Source organism: Camellia sinensis, unplaced genomic scaffold (genome assembly GCF_055761805.1).
Source record: "Camellia sinensis isolate YWXY unplaced genomic scaffold, ASM5576180v1 Unanchor2, whole genome shotgun sequence".
In the NCBI taxonomy this organism is placed as follows: Eukaryota; Viridiplantae; Streptophyta; class Magnoliopsida; order Ericales; family Theaceae; genus Camellia; species Camellia sinensis.
The window spans coordinates 22,328,034-22,348,755 of NW_028129079.1; the positions used below are offsets into that span (position 1 = coordinate 22,328,034).

The 20,722-nt window shown below is 33.2% G+C and overlaps 2 protein-coding genes across 4 annotated transcripts; both read left to right on the forward strand.

Moving 5' to 3' along the window:
* Nucleotides 1-6,335: 6,335 nt before the first annotated feature.
* Nucleotides 6,336-16,602, forward strand: LOC145788618 (serine/threonine-protein kinase STY46-like). 2 transcript variants are annotated; one of them, XM_082912134.1, is made up of 15 exons: nucleotides 6,336-7,310; nucleotides 9,005-9,119; nucleotides 10,330-10,505; nucleotides 10,694-10,748; nucleotides 10,866-10,976; nucleotides 11,420-11,470; nucleotides 12,210-12,385; nucleotides 12,464-12,571; nucleotides 13,707-13,780; nucleotides 13,930-14,105; nucleotides 14,499-14,594; nucleotides 15,454-15,534; nucleotides 15,619-15,672; nucleotides 15,800-15,934; nucleotides 16,221-16,602. In XM_082912134.1, the coding sequence occupies exons 1-15, from the start codon at nucleotides 7,117-7,119 to the stop codon at nucleotides 16,299-16,301; spliced, it is 1,683 nt and encodes a 560-aa protein (XP_082768260.1). In that variant the 5' UTR covers nucleotides 6,336-7,116; the 3' UTR covers nucleotides 16,302-16,602. The 2 variants fall into 2 exon arrangements, with proteins under 2 accessions (XP_082768260.1, XP_082768261.1); XM_082912135.1 differs by having other exon boundaries at nucleotides 6,771-7,310; nucleotides 10,826-10,976.
* A 511-nt stretch (nucleotides 16,603-17,113) lies between these two features.
* LOC114290365 (pentatricopeptide repeat-containing protein At1g62260, mitochondrial) lies at nucleotides 17,114-20,640 on the forward strand. 2 transcript variants are annotated; one of them, XM_028234247.2, is made up of 3 exons: nucleotides 17,114-19,503; nucleotides 19,580-19,998; nucleotides 20,114-20,640. In XM_028234247.2, the coding sequence occupies exon 1, from the start codon at nucleotides 17,491-17,493 to the stop codon at nucleotides 19,495-19,497; it is 2,007 nt and encodes a 668-aa protein (XP_028090048.2). In that variant the 5' UTR covers nucleotides 17,114-17,490; the 3' UTR covers nucleotides 19,498-19,503; nucleotides 19,580-19,998; nucleotides 20,114-20,640. The 2 variants fall into 2 exon arrangements, with proteins under 2 accessions (XP_028090048.2, XP_082768259.1); XM_082912133.1 differs by having other exon boundaries at nucleotides 17,240-19,998; nucleotides 20,070-20,640.
* The last annotated feature ends 82 nt before the right edge of the window (nucleotides 20,641-20,722 follow it).

The window sequence follows — 20,722 nt, forward strand, 5'->3', positions numbered from 1 at the left end:
AACCCCTACAAGATAGAAGTTTATTACTTCATAGATTAGGAGTTGTTTAAGGATGATCTAAGAGTGTACTTTTTTGATAAGTATACTTATTTGTATCATATCACTTCTCTATTTCTCTATATATCTTTATATAAAAATTAAAAATTGCACTAAATAAATAAGCCCCAAACAATCCCTAAATAATTACGTTACGGGTCACTTGTGACATCAAGTGCTAATTAATTGAAAATACAATTAAGAGCTATTAAATATGTGTAACATGCTCGGGAGGTATCCATGCGCGTTAAACAGTTCGGACCCTCGATTTTTTTTATCTAGTCTCACGAGTACAATGTGAAATGAGAGTCTAGATTTGACAACTTTATAGAAAATTCATTTTATTACAAAATTATTGCCACAAATGGACTATATCACAAGTGCAAAGCCATTCATATAAAAATCGCTTGGGATCGCGTTCTATATTATTTGGCGGAAAAATAACACAAGGTAATACTTTGGTAGAGTAGTTAAGGTTTACGATGTGAAATCTTACGTTGGGGGTTCAAACCCCTTCACCAGCATTCTTATTTCTTTTTTTGGGTAAAGACATGTCAGCGCCTCATCATCAGCACGGACCAATCCAGTCATGCCACGTTAGCATCATAGTCAGCATTGACAGAATATTCTGCATATGGACGAAATATTCTCTGACTTAACAGAACATTCCTCTCTCATGGAATATTCTCCTAGAAAAATATTCTCCTAAAAAGATAATAATGCTTTTTTTGGGTAAAGACATGTCAGCGCCTCATCATCAGTACGGACCAATCCAGTCATGCCACGTTAGCATCATAGTCAGCATTGACAGAATATTCTGCATATGGACAAAATATTCTCTGACTTAACAGAACATTCGTCTCTCTCATGGAATATTCTCCTAGAAAAATATTCTCCTAAAAAGATAATTTGTAGAAAGAATATTCTCTTAGAAAGATAGAAAGAATATTCTCTTAGAAAGATAATTTGTGACTGTTTTTGAGATGGGAAGACTTGTTCCTAATTAAAACACTTAGCCAAAACATGTATAGGGTTTGGAAATAAAGCTCAAATTTTATTTTGTTACTGAGAATTTTATGAGAAACACCTTCTTACTTTAATCATCAAGTAATCAAAAGAAAACGTCCAAATTTTAGGGTCGATCAAAATAGAATATCTACAATATGCATATTAATTTACTTTTCGATATGTATGTAGCATATTTATTTTGGTTGAGCCTAACTTTTTTTACAGGAACCTGGACACTAGTTTGAACCTTTAACAACAAAGGTCTTGCATGTGATCACCAACTAATTGAATTGATTTATTTAGGTCATCTTTATTTTAAACAACGTTTATTCCGATTTGGATGCAATCCATTGTAATCTACATATTTAATTATTTGGTTAAAATCATAGACCAACAACATTGAAGAATATATTTTGATAAACATATATAATCATCCATCGTAGTGTTGTCAATTATACTTAATAATATTTATATACTAAACATTAAATAGTTTATTATCACTAATAAGTATAATATTATCACTAATAAAATTCACACATTTCATGTTTAACACATGAAACTCTGGATAAGCTCATGTTCTCAAGAACTGGATGGCTCAGCAATAGTGAGACCACCTTTGTTGCCCAACAGTGGGTAAAGTTACATCAATTCGAGTTCCTTTCATCTTTTATCTTCCTATAATCATAATAATAATAGGGTAAATTACCATTAACTCTCTTAAATTATAACTCATTTATATTTTGTCTAAGAAAAATATTTGGGACTCCCTTTAGGAATGACTCCACACTCTCAAACTTTTCCTGAGCCTCCATATATGTTTAGAGTCCACATCATGAGTGATTTAGATTGGGTCCAGCTTGTCTCAAGTTGAGATTAAGATTGGACCTGTCCAGTTCGGCCCATGGGGCCTTTTTTTGGCCTGTTTTAATAATCCGAACCGTTCAATATGTAGAATTCGTTGAGTACTACATGCTTGTAAAAAATCACATTGATCGGATATCAATAGCTATGTGATCCAATCAGTTTTGTATAAAAAAAGGACGGTGAAACGATTAACAGTTGATAAAAAACTGTTTTGTTCACATAGCTATCGATATTCGATCAACGTGTTTTTTTCAGGCATATAGTACTCCACGAGTTCTATATATTGAACGGTTCAGATTATCAAAAAGGGATCCGTGGTGGGCCTCCACGGGCCTAACAGAACGATCTAGTCCGATCTTGGACTGGACCAAAGCCACTGCCATTTAAATTTATGAAAGTCTTGTGAGGATCTTATAAGGGTGGAGTCTCAATCATTACTCAAAATTTATTAAAATTAAATTATATATAAAACATATGACGCGTTTATTAATTTTTTAAGACAACAGTAAACAAAGTCATATCAATTCATATTCTTTTTCTTTTTGCCTGGCCACAACTGTAATAATAACGATCATAATATATTTTTGTTATATTTTATTTGTTATGCGATGCGATGTATATTAATAATAAATATAATTGATAAAATCTATTAAAACTTTATTTTATTTTTTTTGACAAAGATTCATATTTTATTTTTGGTAGTCAAACGGAAATAAATTTATTTCAACAAATAAAATTTTTTAACTTTTAGAACATGAAAAATATTTTTTGAACTACAAACTTTTCAAGATCATCATACAAGCACCATCGCCGCTACTATTGTCACTATCACCACACTCATCACCACCATCCTGCTAGCTCCACCACAATTCTCGAGCCACCACTCTACCACCACCTCTCCAATATTACAATCATTAACATATTAGTTTTAAGATTACAATCAAATAATGAAAAAATAATTTTTATATAATTTTTTCTATAGCAGAAATCAATATAGAAAGTGACAAATGATATGAGAAATGTTATTTTTTCAATGGAAAATGTTTGGTGGCCATAAATTCTGTGGCTCAAATAGTTCGAAAATGTCAAACTATTTAAATCACAAAATTTATGGCCACAAATCATTGCCCTTTTCCAATAAAAGAGTAATAATCATCATAAAGATATTTCCAATAAAATTGAAATGTCATGCTCTTAATGGTCCTGTTCATTCTCCACCTTTCAAGCCAGCATCATGTAACCAAACAATCTGTCTCTGTCTCTCTCTAGCAAGTTTTTCATGAGTTCTGCTGTATACTTACATATTCGCATACACAAAGTGCGTGTGACCACATCAAAAGGCTGTGACGCTCGTACTCACCTTTGCTCTCTCTCTCTCTCTCTCTCTCGCTCTCTCTCTAAGCAAAACTATATAAATTAACAAAATTCGTATAAAGTATTAATATTAATATTGATATTGATGTGAGATTTACTATATTATTAAGGTGTATTTCATTTTAATGAAACTTTTATTGTTAAGGGTGTTCGTAGTTCAGTTACGGTCTGAAAATTTCTAATTCGCCATTCGTTCGTTGGATGGGGGGATTGAAAAAAATTAATCCGCATCTGTCCGTTGAATTGACAGATGCGGATTGAGTGGATTAACGGATGAATGCGAATTGATTTGGCAGTTTAAACTTTTACAAATTTTAAATATAATACAACAATTTGTCAATAATTTTTTTTGGGATAATAATTCAACTCAACATAATCAAAAGATTATCAAGTAAATTATCAAATACTAATAATAAATACATATAAGACAATCATGTATTATCAAAACTATTTCATTACTTTTTTCTATTAAAAAACTATTTAATTTGATTTTTTTTAAAATGATAAAATTAAGCTCTATATTTTCTACACAAAAATACTAAATATCAACTCTTATCATTTGATAAAAGGATTTCCAAATTAAAAACACAAAGTCTTACAAATTACTAGGGGTGCTCCCGATTTGGCAGTTTGGCTGCGGTCAAAGGAACCTCAAATTTGCCATCCGTCTAAAATTAGGCGGATTGGAACAAATCAATCCACAACCGTCCACTTGTCATCACGCATTCGTCCAAAACACGGAGGATTGGTTCGGTTCGATCGATTTGGACGGATCGGAATATGCGCTGCTCATCCCTATCCATTGTATGAGTTTTCTCACCATTCTTTGCCTTTTTATTTTTTAAAAAGTGACTCAAAATTATTTTCTATAAGCATTTATTATAGGAAAAATTTACGAAACATCCCTCTCTAATTTTGTGTAGTAGAAGAGGTCCAAGATATATATTTTTTTATTAGCTAAGGTCCCTCAACATCTTTATAGAGAAAATTTGACTTAAAGAAATTTTGCCCGACTTAGAAAAATTTCATCCGACTCAGAGAAATTTCGGCCCCGAATTAGAGAAATTTCAAAATTTCTGTGTGAAATCAGAGAAATTTTTCTGTAAAAATTTCTTTGAATCGGGGCGAAATTTCTCTGAGTCGAATTTTTTATATAGAAATGTTGAAGGATCTTAAATATTATAAAAATATTATATATTATTTATCTTATAAAATCTTAATATCATAAATTTTTTTAAAAATTCTCATGTATTATATCTTTCACAAGTTCATTTATTTTTGGTATTATTAATAAATGTTTTTTAACCAAAGGGTACCCCATTAGTCAATAATTCAATTAACTTAAACTCTTCTCATTTGGATGACAGTGTTTTTCCTATATGCATGTGTCATAAAAATGTATATTTATCTTAAATTTTATTAACTAGTATTTTTAGAATACTCATCAACAAACCCAATTACTAGAGCAACTCAAATGCTATTTTTTATTTTTCATCAAATAAATGATAAAAATTGTATACTCCTTATTTTACCTAACTTTTCATCTATGTACTCTAATACTTCTACATATTTATCCACACAATTTAGATTGAAAAGCCTTCTAAAACTCTCTAAATATAGTTAACCTGGAACGGTATTGTTAAAATAGCTATTGCAATAGTTAGTTTGTTGAAGAGAATAAAAAATAATGAGATTAACTATAACAGCTAACATACTTGTTTTAAAGAGTCTGTAAAGCATGCTCTAATATAATAAATTTACATAGGCCTCGTTTGGATAGTTGGTTGGAGTTAAATTAATTTACTAAAAGACAAAATATGTTAATTTACTAATAAAATAAAATATCACATTTAAATTATAATTATTTTTTTCACAACTATCACATCCAAATCAAAAAAGTTAAAAATCTATCTCAAACAAAAATTTTAATTAGACTAAATCAGCCAAAAAATTAAAGATGAAACTAAATTAATTAATCTCAAACGAAAGCTAACTAATGTATCAAAGAAATGTTATGTATTCCAAATATTCTATTAAATATTTTACCAAATCACTCATACAAATCTACATGTATGTGAATCCTACACTCACGTGAGAAGTTTAATAAAATATTTGATAGAATATTTAAAATCCTTAAGATAACTCAATGTACCATTACCTCTTACACAATTGGTAGGTCCACATTTAGGCCCCATTTGGGGACTTATTTTTTTAGCCAATTAGTCAAAAAGTTACTAAATTAGCCAAAAAGTCAACAACTCATACCAAAAAGTCAAAGATTCTCTTTTCTCTCTACTTTTTGCACATCTTTTCGTAATTAGCCAAAAAATCATCCCAAACATACAAGTTTTTTTTACCTACTTTTTTAACTAAATAACCAAAAAGTTACTAAATTAACCTGTTCCCAAACGAGGCCTTATTATTATTATGTACATATATAAGAAGAAATTCTGTCTCATGAATACATACAAATAGGTATATTAAAAACTTTTCTTTTTATAAAAGGTAATGTTATTCTATACCTAAAATTTATTATATAGTTAATATCTATAGCACATGGTCCATTATTTTAACAATTGGATTAAGCAAGTAAATTACTAATAAACCCATGCAGAGCAGATAAGCCCAAACCAATCCACACCGGCGAGAGGGTGCGCACTACACCAATGAACCTTCTCGGAAACAAGAGACCCCATATTAGGAAAGATAATAACAAAATTCATGGTAAGGGCTACCGCCAAAATTTAAGATGAGTAATGTTAGATTTTATGGGAAAAAAAATATAATGAAAATTCTCAATTATTTGATTACACATATAATAAAGAATAATGTTATTTATGATAAAAAATTAAATTTAATAATATGATAATTAATTAAAATTTTTAAGATAATATTCTCTGATATCTTCTCTAATGATCCACTATAGAAATTAATATAAAAAATAAATTTATACGCCATTTTCCTATAATTAAATATCACAAACTAATAAAAAATAGAAATCTTCATAAAACTTTTTATTTTGTGAGAATTACACGTTGGTGGGGAAGATGAACACAAGATATAAGTGATACTTACCTCTCATAACTTTTTATTTATAGCCCACTTCAGTTTACAAATACACTTATATCATCATATATTAGTAAATTCCTTCTTTTATTTTATTATTGAATCCTAGCAAAATTTAAGATAAATAAAATATTATAATTCTTAAATTTTCTACTATATAAATTATCAAATATCTCACACACTGAGATATTTAGTCATTAATTTAGGCCTAGTTTGGGAAGACTAAATAAGTGTACTTTTTGACTTTTTATGAAATATGGGTTGGATTTGGGTTGGGTTTGAAGTGATGTGTTAGAGAGGTGATGTGACTTAAATAAGATGATGTGACTTAAATAGGATAGTAACTTTTTTACTTTTTGTCTTTTTTTGATCATGCCAAACTTGACCTTAATAAGAAATTTGACATTAATAGCATTACTTTTAAGATAATGAGGAGAGAAAGAGGTTGAGAGAGCGAGCGCTGATGAGGAGAGAGAAAGAGAGTGAGGGAGGAAGGGAGGTGAATGAAAACTTCCTAACGGAACACCAGTACCAGTGCAGCTGTTTTTTTTTTTTTTTTAATTCTATATTTTGTATGTATACAAGTATGTATATGCGTATACATATAATTGTGACAAATTAATGTTTTAGAGTTCAAAAAGCTTTCTCAAATCTGTTTTCTCCATGTGAACTTGTTAATTTTTCTGTTTTTCTACTGGTTCTATTTGTTTCGGATCTCGGAAATAGCATTTTCTTGTGAATTTTCCTTCGTTTTCTTGCTATCCATCAATGGTGATGGAAGATAACGAGAGCTGTGGTAGCCGGGTGGTGGATTCGTTACAAGCGAACTCTAGGCAGCAGAGAAGGAACCTTGAGGTATACAATGAGGTCCTCCGTAGGCTCAAAGAATCAAATAACCCCGAGGCTATAGAACCTGGTTTCGACGATGAACTCTGGGCTCACTTCAATCGCCTTCCCACTCGGTACCTTTACTTTTCCCCTCACTCAATCTCTCTGTTACATTTTGTGTATAATCATCTATTTTTATGTGTTTATTTGTGATATATTTGAATAATTGTTTGATTTTGAGTGTCTTAGTTCAACTTAGTTGCATACTTGCATGTATATATGCTTTATATGTGTTTATTTGCTTAGTTTTGTCTTATTTTCGTTATCGAGATCTTGAATATGTTCTGCGTTGATTAGTTTTTGGATTTTCTGGTGTTAAAAGCTTTTTCTCTCTTTAATTGTCTTTGTCTGCTCAGTTTTTGCTTGTCGAGAGTTCATTTAAATGTTGTTTAGTACATCAATCTCATCTGAGCTTAGCGTTGACTGTGGAGTCTTTATGATCCTAGCAGATTGCAATGTAGGGATGACTTACCACAATGAATTTTATGTTAATTGTAACGAGTAATTGTTGGAAAACGGCAACTTTAATTCAAAATTAAGTGAGACCCAAACGCTGATTGAGGTGGGTTTGAATGGTTTTGTATTCTCTTAAGTGAGAAAGTTGCAATACAAAAATAATGAGTCAAAATTATTAAATTGTGAATGAGAATTGTCTCATAAATTGGGCATCAATAGAAGTTGGGCTTGACCCTGGACTTGGACTTAGTCTTAGTTAGTCTTGGTCTTGGTCTTGGTCTTGGTTTGGACTGGCCTAGGCTTTTGTATGTGCATGTATTAGACTTAGTCTTGGGCATGTGCTAGATTGTGTTATGCTGGGCTTGTCTTGTGCATATGTTTTAGATTAGGTTTGGATTGAGTTGTGATCCAACACCAGTGTCCATTTTGCGACCTATCTAATTGAATTATTTAAATAGCATATTATATATTATATATATATAATGTAAGGGAGGTTTTCAACCTTTATAACTCTTATCTTTTGAAGATGGAGTTGATGATCACATTATGCACATGGGAGTTTTACACCTTTGTAACTTTAGTCCTTATAGCTAGAGTTGATGGTCATTGATGCTAAGTTTTATAGTAGCCTTCATGGCTAAGACCCCTTCCCTACAAGTATAAAAATGACATTTCCCCTCCAATTTAGATAGATGAGATAGAAATATTTTTGAGACGAAAAATTAGTGATTTTCTTTAGATAAAGTTGAAGAAGATTTTTATACCAAAGAAAATTTTCTATCTTCTTTGTGCTAGCCTCTTCTTTGGTTCTTATTAGAGAGAGGGTGTTGCCATTGTCAAGTTTGCCGAGGCTATTCAGAAGGTGCTTCTGCAATAGCTGGTTTCGACCGTCGTATCCTGAGAGACAGACGTCTGCATACCTCTAGCGCCCATCGGGAGGCAGTGATCTGTTTTAAGGAAACTATAATATCACACAAGTTTCGGTTTGCATCTCTTATCTTTTATTCTTCAAACTTTTAAATTTGAATTATTTCTTGCATATCATTTTGTATGTTCATGGGAATCCATCTTGCAATATGTTCTATGATGTAATCTAATTTATTTATATATTTTTACTTGTGTAGTTTATGCTGTATTTCATTCTTTAATAAATAAATAAATAAAAAATTGTTTTGTTATTTCTATTTATTTTATTTTATATATTTTTCTTATATTATTATGGGAAAATGCCAACCTTTATTACTTGAATTTAATGTTATTTGTGAAAACATTTGATTGTTTTTGTTGAAGTTTTTGATCTCCTCCATTGTAGGTATGCACTTGATGTGAATGTGGAGAGGGCAGAAGATGTTCTCATGCATAAGCGTTTACTACAACTAGCTCATGATCCTGCTAATAGACCTGCAATTGAAATTCGGATGGTGCAGGTAAGTTAATTTGCTTGGCATTGTAATGGCATCGGGTTCATTACTGTAGAGATAACTGAAACTGAATAAAATTGCTTGTATTCTTTTGCATTCCATCATTCTGATTTTTTTTTTTTTTTTTTGGGGATTAATATTCCATCATTCTGAATCTGTAAGTGTTTTACAGTGCTTAGCAGCTATTGACAATTATGATATAAAAATTATGTACAATTACTGCAATATTTCTGCAGTATTTTATTCAACAAATTTTATGTTAGAGTTCCCCTATCCTTGTTCTATCATCCCTTGTTCTTTGGTTCTTGCCAATCATCATCTTGAGATACGTTTACAATTACCTATGGCATACCTTGACGTCTCTTGTGTCCTTCTCGACCAGTCATTAGGAGTAATTTGTTGTACAATGTCTGTCTAGCTTCACTTGGGGTGTTAGGCGTCTATAATGCTGGTGCAACATTATCTTAATGGATTGTATATTGGAAACCAATATCAGTTGTGAATTGTTTGTCGACAAGCAGTTGAAAATTGCTAGTAATGAGTTAATGGTATATTAGCAATAGTCTAATCAAATTCAAACACTTGAAACAACAGTCTAGTCAATTCTTCTAATGACACAAGATAGCCTAGTATTTTTGTATTTTGGGGCTGTTTTGTAAGGAAAAAGTAGTGGATTTGGAGGTGGAATCAAGGAGAAATGCTAGGTTTTGTAAACAAATAGATGTCAGGACTCATTCAAACCTAGGGATGGAATCATAGAAATAAGGAGAATAATGCTAGGTTTATCGCTTTAGGATATTAAAATCATTACAATATCATAAACCATATACTAGATTCAATTACATTAGTCTGAGCTGTATGGCGTTTTAAATTATCCCTTAAAACCTCAAACACAGATCTAGGATTGATTTGCTTGGATTCTGGTGTAATTTTGTTTGGTCACTGTTTCAATCTGAGTGATGTATATATCAAGAATTCTCTTTTATGATTTTCAGGTTATTCCCTCCAATTTGTGTGTATATATTCAGCGTTTGTCCAACTGCTCCATATTTTTTTAATTTCCATGTTCTAGAGCATTGCATTGTATCAAGAATGAAACATGACCCTTGCTTTCCATGATTTTCCACAGTTTTTTTTATAGGAGTTTTTATTAGAATAGTTGGTCTAAATTTTGTTGCTTGATGGAATGCATTTTGTCTATCACTGTCACATGCAGGTTTCTCCCATCTCTGATCATTTTAGCTCTCCCAGGGACGAAGGTGCCCAAAGGTTCATTCCTAAGCTGCCACCTGCCTTTGGTTCATCTCCTAATCTTGAATCCCTTGCACTTGAAGCAAACAAATCTCAAGTTCAAGATGGGGATAGTGTTGTTTCCCATGTACAGTCCTCCCGGTAAATATTGCTGAAATTCACTAAATGCTTCATTTTGGCCCCAATTTTTGATATTTTCTGGACATCTTTGGTGGCTCTGTAAGAGTTCAAAGCATTTCACATGGATTTTTATGGAACAATTGCTACACTGATTTCATTATTTTGCATTATGTAGTTTATACTTTAATGTGATTTTGACAATCATGCAGGCCCATGCATGAAATTACATTTTCAACGGATGACAAGCCAAAGCTCCTCAGTCAGGTAGTTTGCATGTTTGCTTATTTTAGTACAATATTTAAAGAACAAAAAAGTAAACTCCTTTTGATAATATCATATAGTGCCTCCACCACACGATCACTGAGTAGTAGAATTCTGCAGCTGACTGCCTTACTAGGCGAGGTTGGGCTGAACATCCAGGAAGCACATGTTTTTTCTACTGTAGACGGGTACTCCTTGGATGTCTTTGTTGTTGATGGTTGGCCCTATGAGGTATTTTCTTTTCATATTTTTTTATCCAGTTATGTAGTAGAATGCTTATATTCTTATGGCAAACAGATCAAGCTACTTTGTGTTTACTATATTTTGGAGTTCTGTTTCTTTTTTTTTCAGCTTATGTGTCATCAAGATCTTTGAACTCAGATGTTGATTTCTGCATTTTCACCCATGTTAGAATGCCGAATTGTTCATTCAATTTTTTGTATTTTATGTTGTCCTTTTCTGTACAATTGGTGATAGTAATTTTTTTGACTTTGAAAATATAGTGTTAGGACTTGAGAGTGTAGTTTAGAGTCATTTTTTAAACTTGGCAAATCTGAAGAACCCTGAGAAATAAAAATTTAAAATTATAATGCTCAAGTTTGATATTTTGTTTACCCTTTCTTGTGTTTCTATTCGCCAGAAATGTTTTGACTGATTTATTTGTCTATTTTTAGGAAACCAAGCAGCTCCAAACTGCATTAAAAAAGGAATTCTTGAAGATCGAGGTACTTCCCTGATATTTCTTTTACAATATTGTGTCTGTAATTTATTTATCAAAAAAATATATATATATTGTGTCTGTAATTTGTGCTTGAGATACGGGAAACTTGTATTATGTGATAGAGCATCAGTAAAAAAAAAAAAAATTATTCTTCTTTTTAAAAAAAATAAAATAATTTCAGCTCAGGCAATTGTTATGAGAATATTTGGTATTGGTTTGGTCGGTATATCTTGAATCGATCCTTAGGCTTGGTGGGTTGTTTTTAATTATTTCACTATTTGTGATGGTGATTCCTTTCTAGAGTTGTAGTTTGAATGATCTGTTTATATTGACTCCATCTTTACATTGGAAGCAGAAATTGTATTTTGGACTTAGTTAAAGCAGTTACACATTACTATTAGTATAACATTGAGAGTTAAGACGAGCTTGTGCGCACTTTTCTTTTTCTTTTTTAGTAATTGGGTGGGACTTGGGCCATATTGATTGCAAATTGGTGGCGAACTATAGTTTAGAAGTAAAACTATTTCTTCTGTGTCACTTGATTGCTGGATTCTTTGGCTGCTTGAGTTGTGAAATTACATAGCTAACTTTACAAATGGAATCTGTAAATAGCTATAATCATGGTAGAAATTCTTCCTCAATATACTCTAAATATGCTTTGAATGTGCTTTCCTGCTCTATGCTAGTCTTTGATAGTCAGTAATAAATTGATTCTTAACTAGGCATTTTGAGTTGCTATGCAGAAGCAGTGTTGGCCAAACTGTCATCTGTCTTCTCCTACAGCTGAGCAGGAGCAGACAGGGATCAAACGTGAACCTGATCATTTGACAATACCTAATGATGGGACTGATGTCTGGGAAATTGATCCTCAACTTCTGAACTTTGAGATAAAAATTGCATCAGGGTCATATGGTGATTTGTAAGTTTGTCATTTCTTAGATAGTTGATTTGATTGTGATTTGTGTGTTCAATTAGCTGAATTTTTTTAATAACACAGATACAAAGGTACATACTGTGGTCAGGAAGTAGCTGTCAAAGTCCTCAAGCCCGGGCGTGTAGATTCAGACTTGCAGAAGGAGTTTGCCCAAGAAGTATTTATTATGAGGTTTGCCAAATTCTTACCTTTTGAATGAGTGTAGGGTTCTAGTATTGTATTTAGGGAAATTTAGTTAAAACCCATGCATTGGACCCTTATTTGGTGAAAAAGACAGCCCAATTTATTTTGCTTTATAAACTCCCTAAGGAGAAAACACATAATTGAGTAAGGATAAAGTAAAATATATATATATATATATATATTTTCTTAGACAATATTGTCAAAATAACATGTTACTGTTAAACAGAGTAATATGTTACTGTGAGACAGAGTAATGTTACTGTTACTGTTTACATTAATTTCAATGGTAATTTTTTTTTTTTTTTTAAGAATTTCATAGTCAATATCGATTTTTTTTTGATAGATCTTAATGAGAGGATTCTAAAAATACTAATTTTATTCAAAACCAACATCTATATCAAAAGTTATATTATTTTAAAGTTTGATATTTTGGTAATAGTAGTGTGTGTTGGACTTTTCAAGAAATTTTTTTTGTGTTTGTCCTTAATGTATTAAAGGTTCATTATGAGGGGGGCTTTGACCAAATCCTCTTGTATTTATCCAGTGTTCATGATGTGCTTGTTTCATTGTCATTTCTTTAATAAAATATCTGAGTTAGGATGAATTTGACAAATCATTTTTCTGCAGCTTCTAGCTGCACTGTTCAGCATTCTTTTGCTTTCATTCTTTTCCCAGGCTATGATAAAATGTGTCAGTTTTTATTTATATTGTGAAGACTTTTGTTGACTCTTCTTCTTGTTATAAACTCATTATATATTTCTATGAAGCTTATGGTAGTTTATTGTCAACTATGGTGTCAGTCATAATAAATTTGTGATGTCATGTGCTGAAGCAGTAGTCCATATTTTGTTTGTCGGACTTGTTTTTCTTGTCAGATGTGCCAAAAATGTATTTATTTTTGGGTATTATATGTGCCAAAAATTGGTTTCTGTCTTAGCTGTTGATCATTATCCTGCCTTCGTCAGTCTCTGCACCATGACAACATTATAAAGTTACTGATTTTGATATTACTAAGTTTGAATTATATTGATCGAGTTATCATCCTTTTCAACTTAATGTTGGTGATGTTATGTGCTTCACTCTCTAGTTTAGTTCTTGTAAATATTCCTCTTTTCACTTTCAGGAAAGTTCGACACAAGAATGTTGTACAATTCATAGGCGCATGCACCAAACCTCCAAGCTTGTGCATTGTAACTGGTATATCCTAAATTTTCATTTTTTTTTTCCTTTTCCTCTTTTGGAGTATTTTCTTATTGTTAACTCACTATTAGTTACTTCTTCTTCTTCTTCTTCTTCTTCTTCTTTTTTTGTTATTTTTGTTTTTTGTTTTTGTTTTTCTTGTGCAGAATTTATGTCTGGTGGAAGTGTGTATGACTATCTCCACAAACAAAGGGGTACTTTTAAACTACCATCTTTACTAAGAGTAGCAATTGATATATCAAAGGGTATGAACTACCTACACCAAAATAATATAATTCACAGAGACTTGAAAGCTGCCAATCTTCTGATGGATGAAAATGAAGTAAGATGTTTTCTTTGTTTGTATTCTTAAAACTGTGAACTTAGTTTGCTATGCTGTGTTCTTCTTTTCTCGGGGAACTGATTCTCCATCCCTTAAAACTCATTTATATTACAATGTGTAAAATGTTTCCATTTTTTTCACTCCCAAAAGATGTGAATAGTGTCTCACTTGGATATTCTGAAATGTATAGTGGGTATAGATGCAGAATAATTTCATTTCCTGAACATTGAATGCCTAGATGATTTTCCCTTTTGAATTTTTTAGCCTTGTGCATTTTCTTGGAGTCTTCTAAGTTCTATTGCTCTGAACATTGAGGCATTCATGTCGAAATTGATAAAGATAATAAGTTTGAGCAGTGTTTAGAAAATTTGTATATAATGCTTTGTGTCACAGGTTGTTAAGGTGGCTGATTTTGGAGTTGCTAGAGTGAAAGCTCAAACTGGAGTTATGACGGCAGAAACCGGGACATATCGATGGATGGCTCCTGAGGTGGGAAAAGTTTTGGAACCTTTTCTGTTCAAAATTGGTTATATGTTTTGTTACTGATATCTTCCCTCTCTGATCAAGATAGCAGAAATTAAATTATGTATGTGACTCTAGATGTTATAATTGTTTCATTTGTATGATTTTGATTATAGCTATGATTGGGACACGGATGCCATTTACTTAGCATTTACTTTGCCTAGGCTTCAAGGTCTGATTTTTAATCAGGTCACTCCAAGTATATATTTTAGTAAAATCTGGTTGTTAGCTGGCTGTGATGTCCCTATAGGGTAAATAATAGCGAAGGGAGGAAAAGAAAGAACATACTTCCAACACGAATCTGTTTCAGCTCTCTCTCTCTCTCTCTCACTCACACTCACACACACACACACACACACACACACACACACGCACGAACACGCTGAATTGTTTGGTGATTTAATATGGGCAATGATTTATGTCCAATATAAAGTGGCTGGATCTGTAGGCTTTGTTGGGTTGTTATAGGGTGGCCACATTGGCGCTTGAGTTTGGAAAAATCTAAGAAAAGAGTTATGAAGCAGTAGTGAAGACATAAACATAATTTAGTAGCCAAATAAAATCCATCATTTGCTTGCTACTTTTTCTTTACAAAAATGTTAGGGACTCCAAATATTCTATAAAAAATGCTACCAAACTCTCGCATGGGTGTGGGTCCCACACCCATGTGAGTTTTGGTAGATTATTTTGTATGTTTATCATTACTCTTTTCTTTAATGTGAATGGGTAATGAAAGTAATTACTTCATCTGTCTGGTAGTTATGCATTTTTATTGCGGGATTGATTTTTTTGGGTATTTGCTTATGATTGTTCTTTTGCATTGAAGGTTATAGAACACAGGCCCTATGATCACAAGGCTGATATTTTTAGCTTCGGGATTGTATTGTGGGAGTTGCTAACCGGAAAGGTATATTGTTTTGTGCGACAACCATTGGATTTTTGTATTTCAAGCTGTTTGTATAGTTATATTCTTTCATATTTGGCTTGGCAGCTTCCATATGACTATTTAACCCCATTACAAGCTGCCGTTGGAGTAGTTCAAAAGGTAAATATCTATTACACTACACTGTTGATTTTCAGGACTACGACCCCAAATATTGGTCTAAGGCACAGAGGACACATAAATTATCTGTCATATTGAGACCTAAAACTTCCATTGACTCTGGTTTCAGGGTCTACGGCCTACCATCCCAAAAAACACTCATCCAAAACTAGCTGAGCTGCTTGAGAGATGCTGGCAGCACGACCCAAATTTAAGACCCGACTTCTCTGAAATAATAGATATCCTGCAGCAAATAGCAAAGGAGGTAACATCTGGTTTTGATTGAAAATATGATTAAACTCGTTTTCTTTCTTGTGAATCAATTTTCAATTGTGAGCATTTCTAAACTCCTCAAGTTGGGACAGTTGGCTTTCTGATTTGTCCCCATTGTTTCGTATATTTTATTAAGAATGAGTAAACCTGTTTTCTATTCTCGGTAATCAATTATCAATCGTTAACATTTCTTAATGTACTCCATGAAATACGATTGAAAATTTCCTATCTGCATTAAACTTTCTGTCATCTATTTGACACCGAAGTATGTGGAATAGGTTGGAGATGATGGAGAGGATCGACGCAAAGAGAAATCATCTGGTGGATTTTTTTCGGCCCTTAGATGGGGACATCAATGAAGTGAGGAGAGATACACAATGTTCATAACATGAGCTAATTGAGGGCCATTTCCCACCTAGTTATTCATCTGTGTTGTACAGTATTTGTTTACTAGTTCAACATTCCAATGGTTCTTTCTATTTTCATTTTCATTCCAAGATAATATATATAGCATTCCATGTTTTTAGATTTTCCCATCATAGCATAAATTTCTGAGGGGGCAGTAGTATTGATGAGTAATGTAACTTTGCAATATTGTTGCTATTGTAGCATAACAGTTGTGATGAAATTTTGTTTCAATATCAATACTATTTGTGACTATTACATTGTTTATATTATGAATATCACGTAGACAATTAATATTACATATTATTATTAAATTTCTAGATAATTACCAACTCATGTGTTATAGAAGCTCAAGATGTTTGTAAAGGCTGATTTTGTAGTAATGTTCTAGTGATATGGCGACGGAATGCTCCAGAAAGAGCAATGCTATATATAAACATATTATTTATCAAATGTTCTTCTCAAAGTTTGTGTAGTTCAACTTCATATTAATACCTATATAGGGAACTCATATTTTGTATTTTATATGTATGTTTTTATTACATTAATATACTTGAGAAGTATGTAAGAAAATAAGATAAAATTGTGTATATTTTTTGTCACATTGTTTGGAGAGTAACTATTTTAGTCAAAAAGTCACTATAAGTTATTATATCACTCTTTCTATTTTTTTACATATCTTTTCATAAAAAATTAAAAAATTATTAAAATAATCTATTTCTAAATGATAATTAAGCTGAATGTATGAAATTTAAGTGTATTTTTTAATCCTTAATATTATTTACCTTTTTGAATATGATAAATTTTATATATATACTCTATTTGTATTACATTAATACACATGAGAAAGTAAATAAATAAAACATATATAATAAAACAAAATGATAGGTGAGAAACCAACGGATTGCAAACTATCAATAACCTTCCCCAATTGCAATATTTGATTGGAGACTCCTCACGAAGATTTGTTGCTGTAGCGTAGTCTTCATAGTTCTCGATCGATGATGAAAGATTCGGATCAGAATGCATTGCACAGCTTTCTCAGAGTATCTTTAACAAACACATTTGATACAAAACCTAGCAAAGACATTGTTTGACGAAAGAAGAAGGGCATGGGTCTTGGTTTTCTTCTGTTGAAGCAAAATGTTCATCCTCAAGTCCACCTTTTTCTTCTTCTCCAGGAGGAGACCTCAATCTCAACGGCAGCTCTCTCACCTTTCAATCACAACTTGCATGCAAAACAACCCATCTTGGTCACCTCTACGTTTTACATCAACAACCCAAGACTCTCATGCCCCGGATCTCCGTATACTAAACAAGAAAATCACCCATTTAATCCGAAGTGGACGAGTCGATGATGCTAAACAACTGTTTGACGAAATGACTGAGCGAAATACTGTAACTTGGAATTCGATTATTACGGGTTATGTACAACGTAGAGAGATGACCAAGGCCCGGAAACTGTTCGACGAAATGCCTGAGAGAGATGTTGTGTCGTGGAATTTGATGATATCGGGATATGTGTCATGCCGCGGGAGCAGATATATAGAGGAGGGGAGGTACTTGTTTGACCGAATGCCGGAGAGAGATTTTGTTTCTTGGAATACAATGATTACTGGGTATGCAAGAAATGGGAGGATGGATGAAGCATTTTATCTTTTCAATAGCATGCCTAAAAAGAATGTGGTGTCTTGGAATGCAGTGATTTCTGGTTTTTTACACAATGGTGATGTGAAAATTGCGATTGAGTTATATGAGAGAATGCCTGAGCGTGATGCGGCTTCTCTTAGTGCGCTTGTATCGGGTCTAATTCATAATGGGGAATTAGACAAGGCTGCCATGGTTCTCCTTGGAAGTGGGAAAAGGGATGATGATAGAGAAGATTTAGTTCATGCTTATAACACTTTGATTGCTGGGTATGGTCAAAGAGGAAGGGTTGATGATGCTAGACGCCTTTTTGATCAAATCCCTTTTTCTTCTGATCGCAGAAGAGGAGATGATCGGAGGTTTGAAAGAAATGTGGTGTCATGGAATTCTATGATTATGTGCTATGTGAAAGCGGGGGATATTGTTTCTGCTCAAGAGCTATTTGACCAAATGGTGGACCGAGATACTTTCTCATGGAACACCATGATCAGTGGTTATGTTAACATGTCAGATATGGACGAAGCTTCAAACCTCTTTTGTAAAATGTCAGATCCTGATATACTGTCATGGAATTCAATGATCTCGGGTTTTGCCCATACGGGTAATTTGGAACTTGCTTATGATTTTTTCAGAAGGATGCCACAGAAAAACCTAGTTTCATGGAATTCCATGATATCCGGATATGAGAAAAATGGGGACTGTGAAGGAGCAATTGAACTTTTCATTCAGATGCAAGCTGAGGGAGAGAAACCTGATCGACACACCTTCTCTTCTCTTCTCAGTGTTTGTGCTGAGTCAGTGGCTCTGCAACTGGGTATGCAAATCCATCAGCAGGTCATAAAGATGGTTGTCCCAGATGTTCCGTTAAATAACTCCCTGATTACTATGTACGCAAGATGTGGAGCCATTATCGAGGCAAGGGCCATTTTTGATGAGATGAAATTGCAGAAAGATGTAATCTCTTGGAATGCAATGATTGGGGGATATGCATCCCATGGATTTTCTGCAGAGGCTCTAGAATTTTTTGGAGTGATGAAGAAGCTTAAAGTTCGGCCAACTTATATTACATTCATTTCAGTTTTGAATGCATGTGCTCATGCTGGACTAGTGGAAGAAGGCCAGATGCATTTCAGGTCCATGGTGAGTGAATTTGGTATTGAACCACGAGTGGAACATTTTGCCTCCCTTGTGGATATCGTGGGTCGTCATGGGCAGGTTGAAGAGGCCATGGCTCTGATTAATAATATGCCATTTGAGCCAGATAAAGCTGTGTGGGGTGCATTATTGGGTGCTTGTAGGGTGCATAACAATGTGGAGTTAGCCCGAGTTGCAGCTGAAGCATTGACGAGGCTCGAACCAGAAAGCTCAGCCCCCTATGTGTTGCTGTATAATATGTATGCTGACGTTGGGCGATGGGATGATGCAACTGAAGTGAGGATGGTGATGGAGAGAAATAAAATTAGAAAGCAACCAGGGTATAGTTGGGTAGATTCCTCCTCGTGATTGAAGGTATTTATGCACTAATGGGAAGTTGCAATCAAGTTCTTACATATTTAATATTTCATTCAAATTGTTGCTAATTTAGTGACAGAACACATGAGATCATCAGAGCGTAGGGGGAACGCTGTTCAATGGGGAACGTGGAGCAATGCAGTTCAGGTGCTGTTGAGGCACAATGAGCATTTGTGACTTGGGCTTTCTGTGGTTGGAGCTGTGTCTGATACGTTTTTGAAACCCACTGCACATCCAATCTTTATTTGGGTGATTTATCCATGTTGACTCATTGCAGCTGGACGCTAAGATAAAATTAGATGGATATGTTATTATCTATAATGTGAAATCCAGTTTATCGGGGATGGAAGTGTGTATGACTAGGGATTTTGAGTTGCTATGCAGAAGCAGTCTTGGCAAACTATCGTCTAACTTCTCCTATAGCTCAACACAAGAATGTTGAACAAGTCACAGGCGCATGCATGAAACCTCCAAGCTTGTGCATTGTTACAGGTATATTCTAAATTTTCAATTTTTTCCTTATCTGCTTTTGGAGTCTTATCTTATTGTTAACACACTATCAGTTACTTTTTCCATTTTTTTTTTATTTTTTTTATTTTGAGTGCAGAATTTATGTCTGGTAGAAGTGTGTATGACTATCTCCACAAACAAAAGGGTACATTTAAACTACCATCTTTACTAAGAGTAGCAATTGATAAATCGAGGGGTATGCACTACATACACCAAAACAGTATAATTCACAAAGACTTGAAGGCTGCCAATCTTCTGATGGATGGAAATGAAGTAATATGAACCTAGTTTGTTTGCTGTGGACCTTTGACTTTTTTGGCATTTGCTTATGATTGTTCTTTTGAATAGACGTTTATAGAACACAAGCCCTACGATCACAAGGCGATGAAGGAGAGGATAGACACGGTGAAATCATGGTGGATTTCTTTTGGTCCTTGGACGGGGACAACACTAAAGTGAGGGTTCACAATTTTGGAGTGAATTTGTCACCTCTGTATGTAATTGGGTACTAAATTTAACCGATGTTTAATCATAAATTAGTTTCATCATACATGTAGAGGAATGTTATTTTTTTACCTTTCATATTGGAATCAATAAACTGCAGATATCTATAATCATTCATAATTCACATGTATTGATTAACAAGAGTCAAACTTAAATGCTTAAAGTCAATTGCTAGCTAAAAAAAGAAAACAAAAATGGAGTT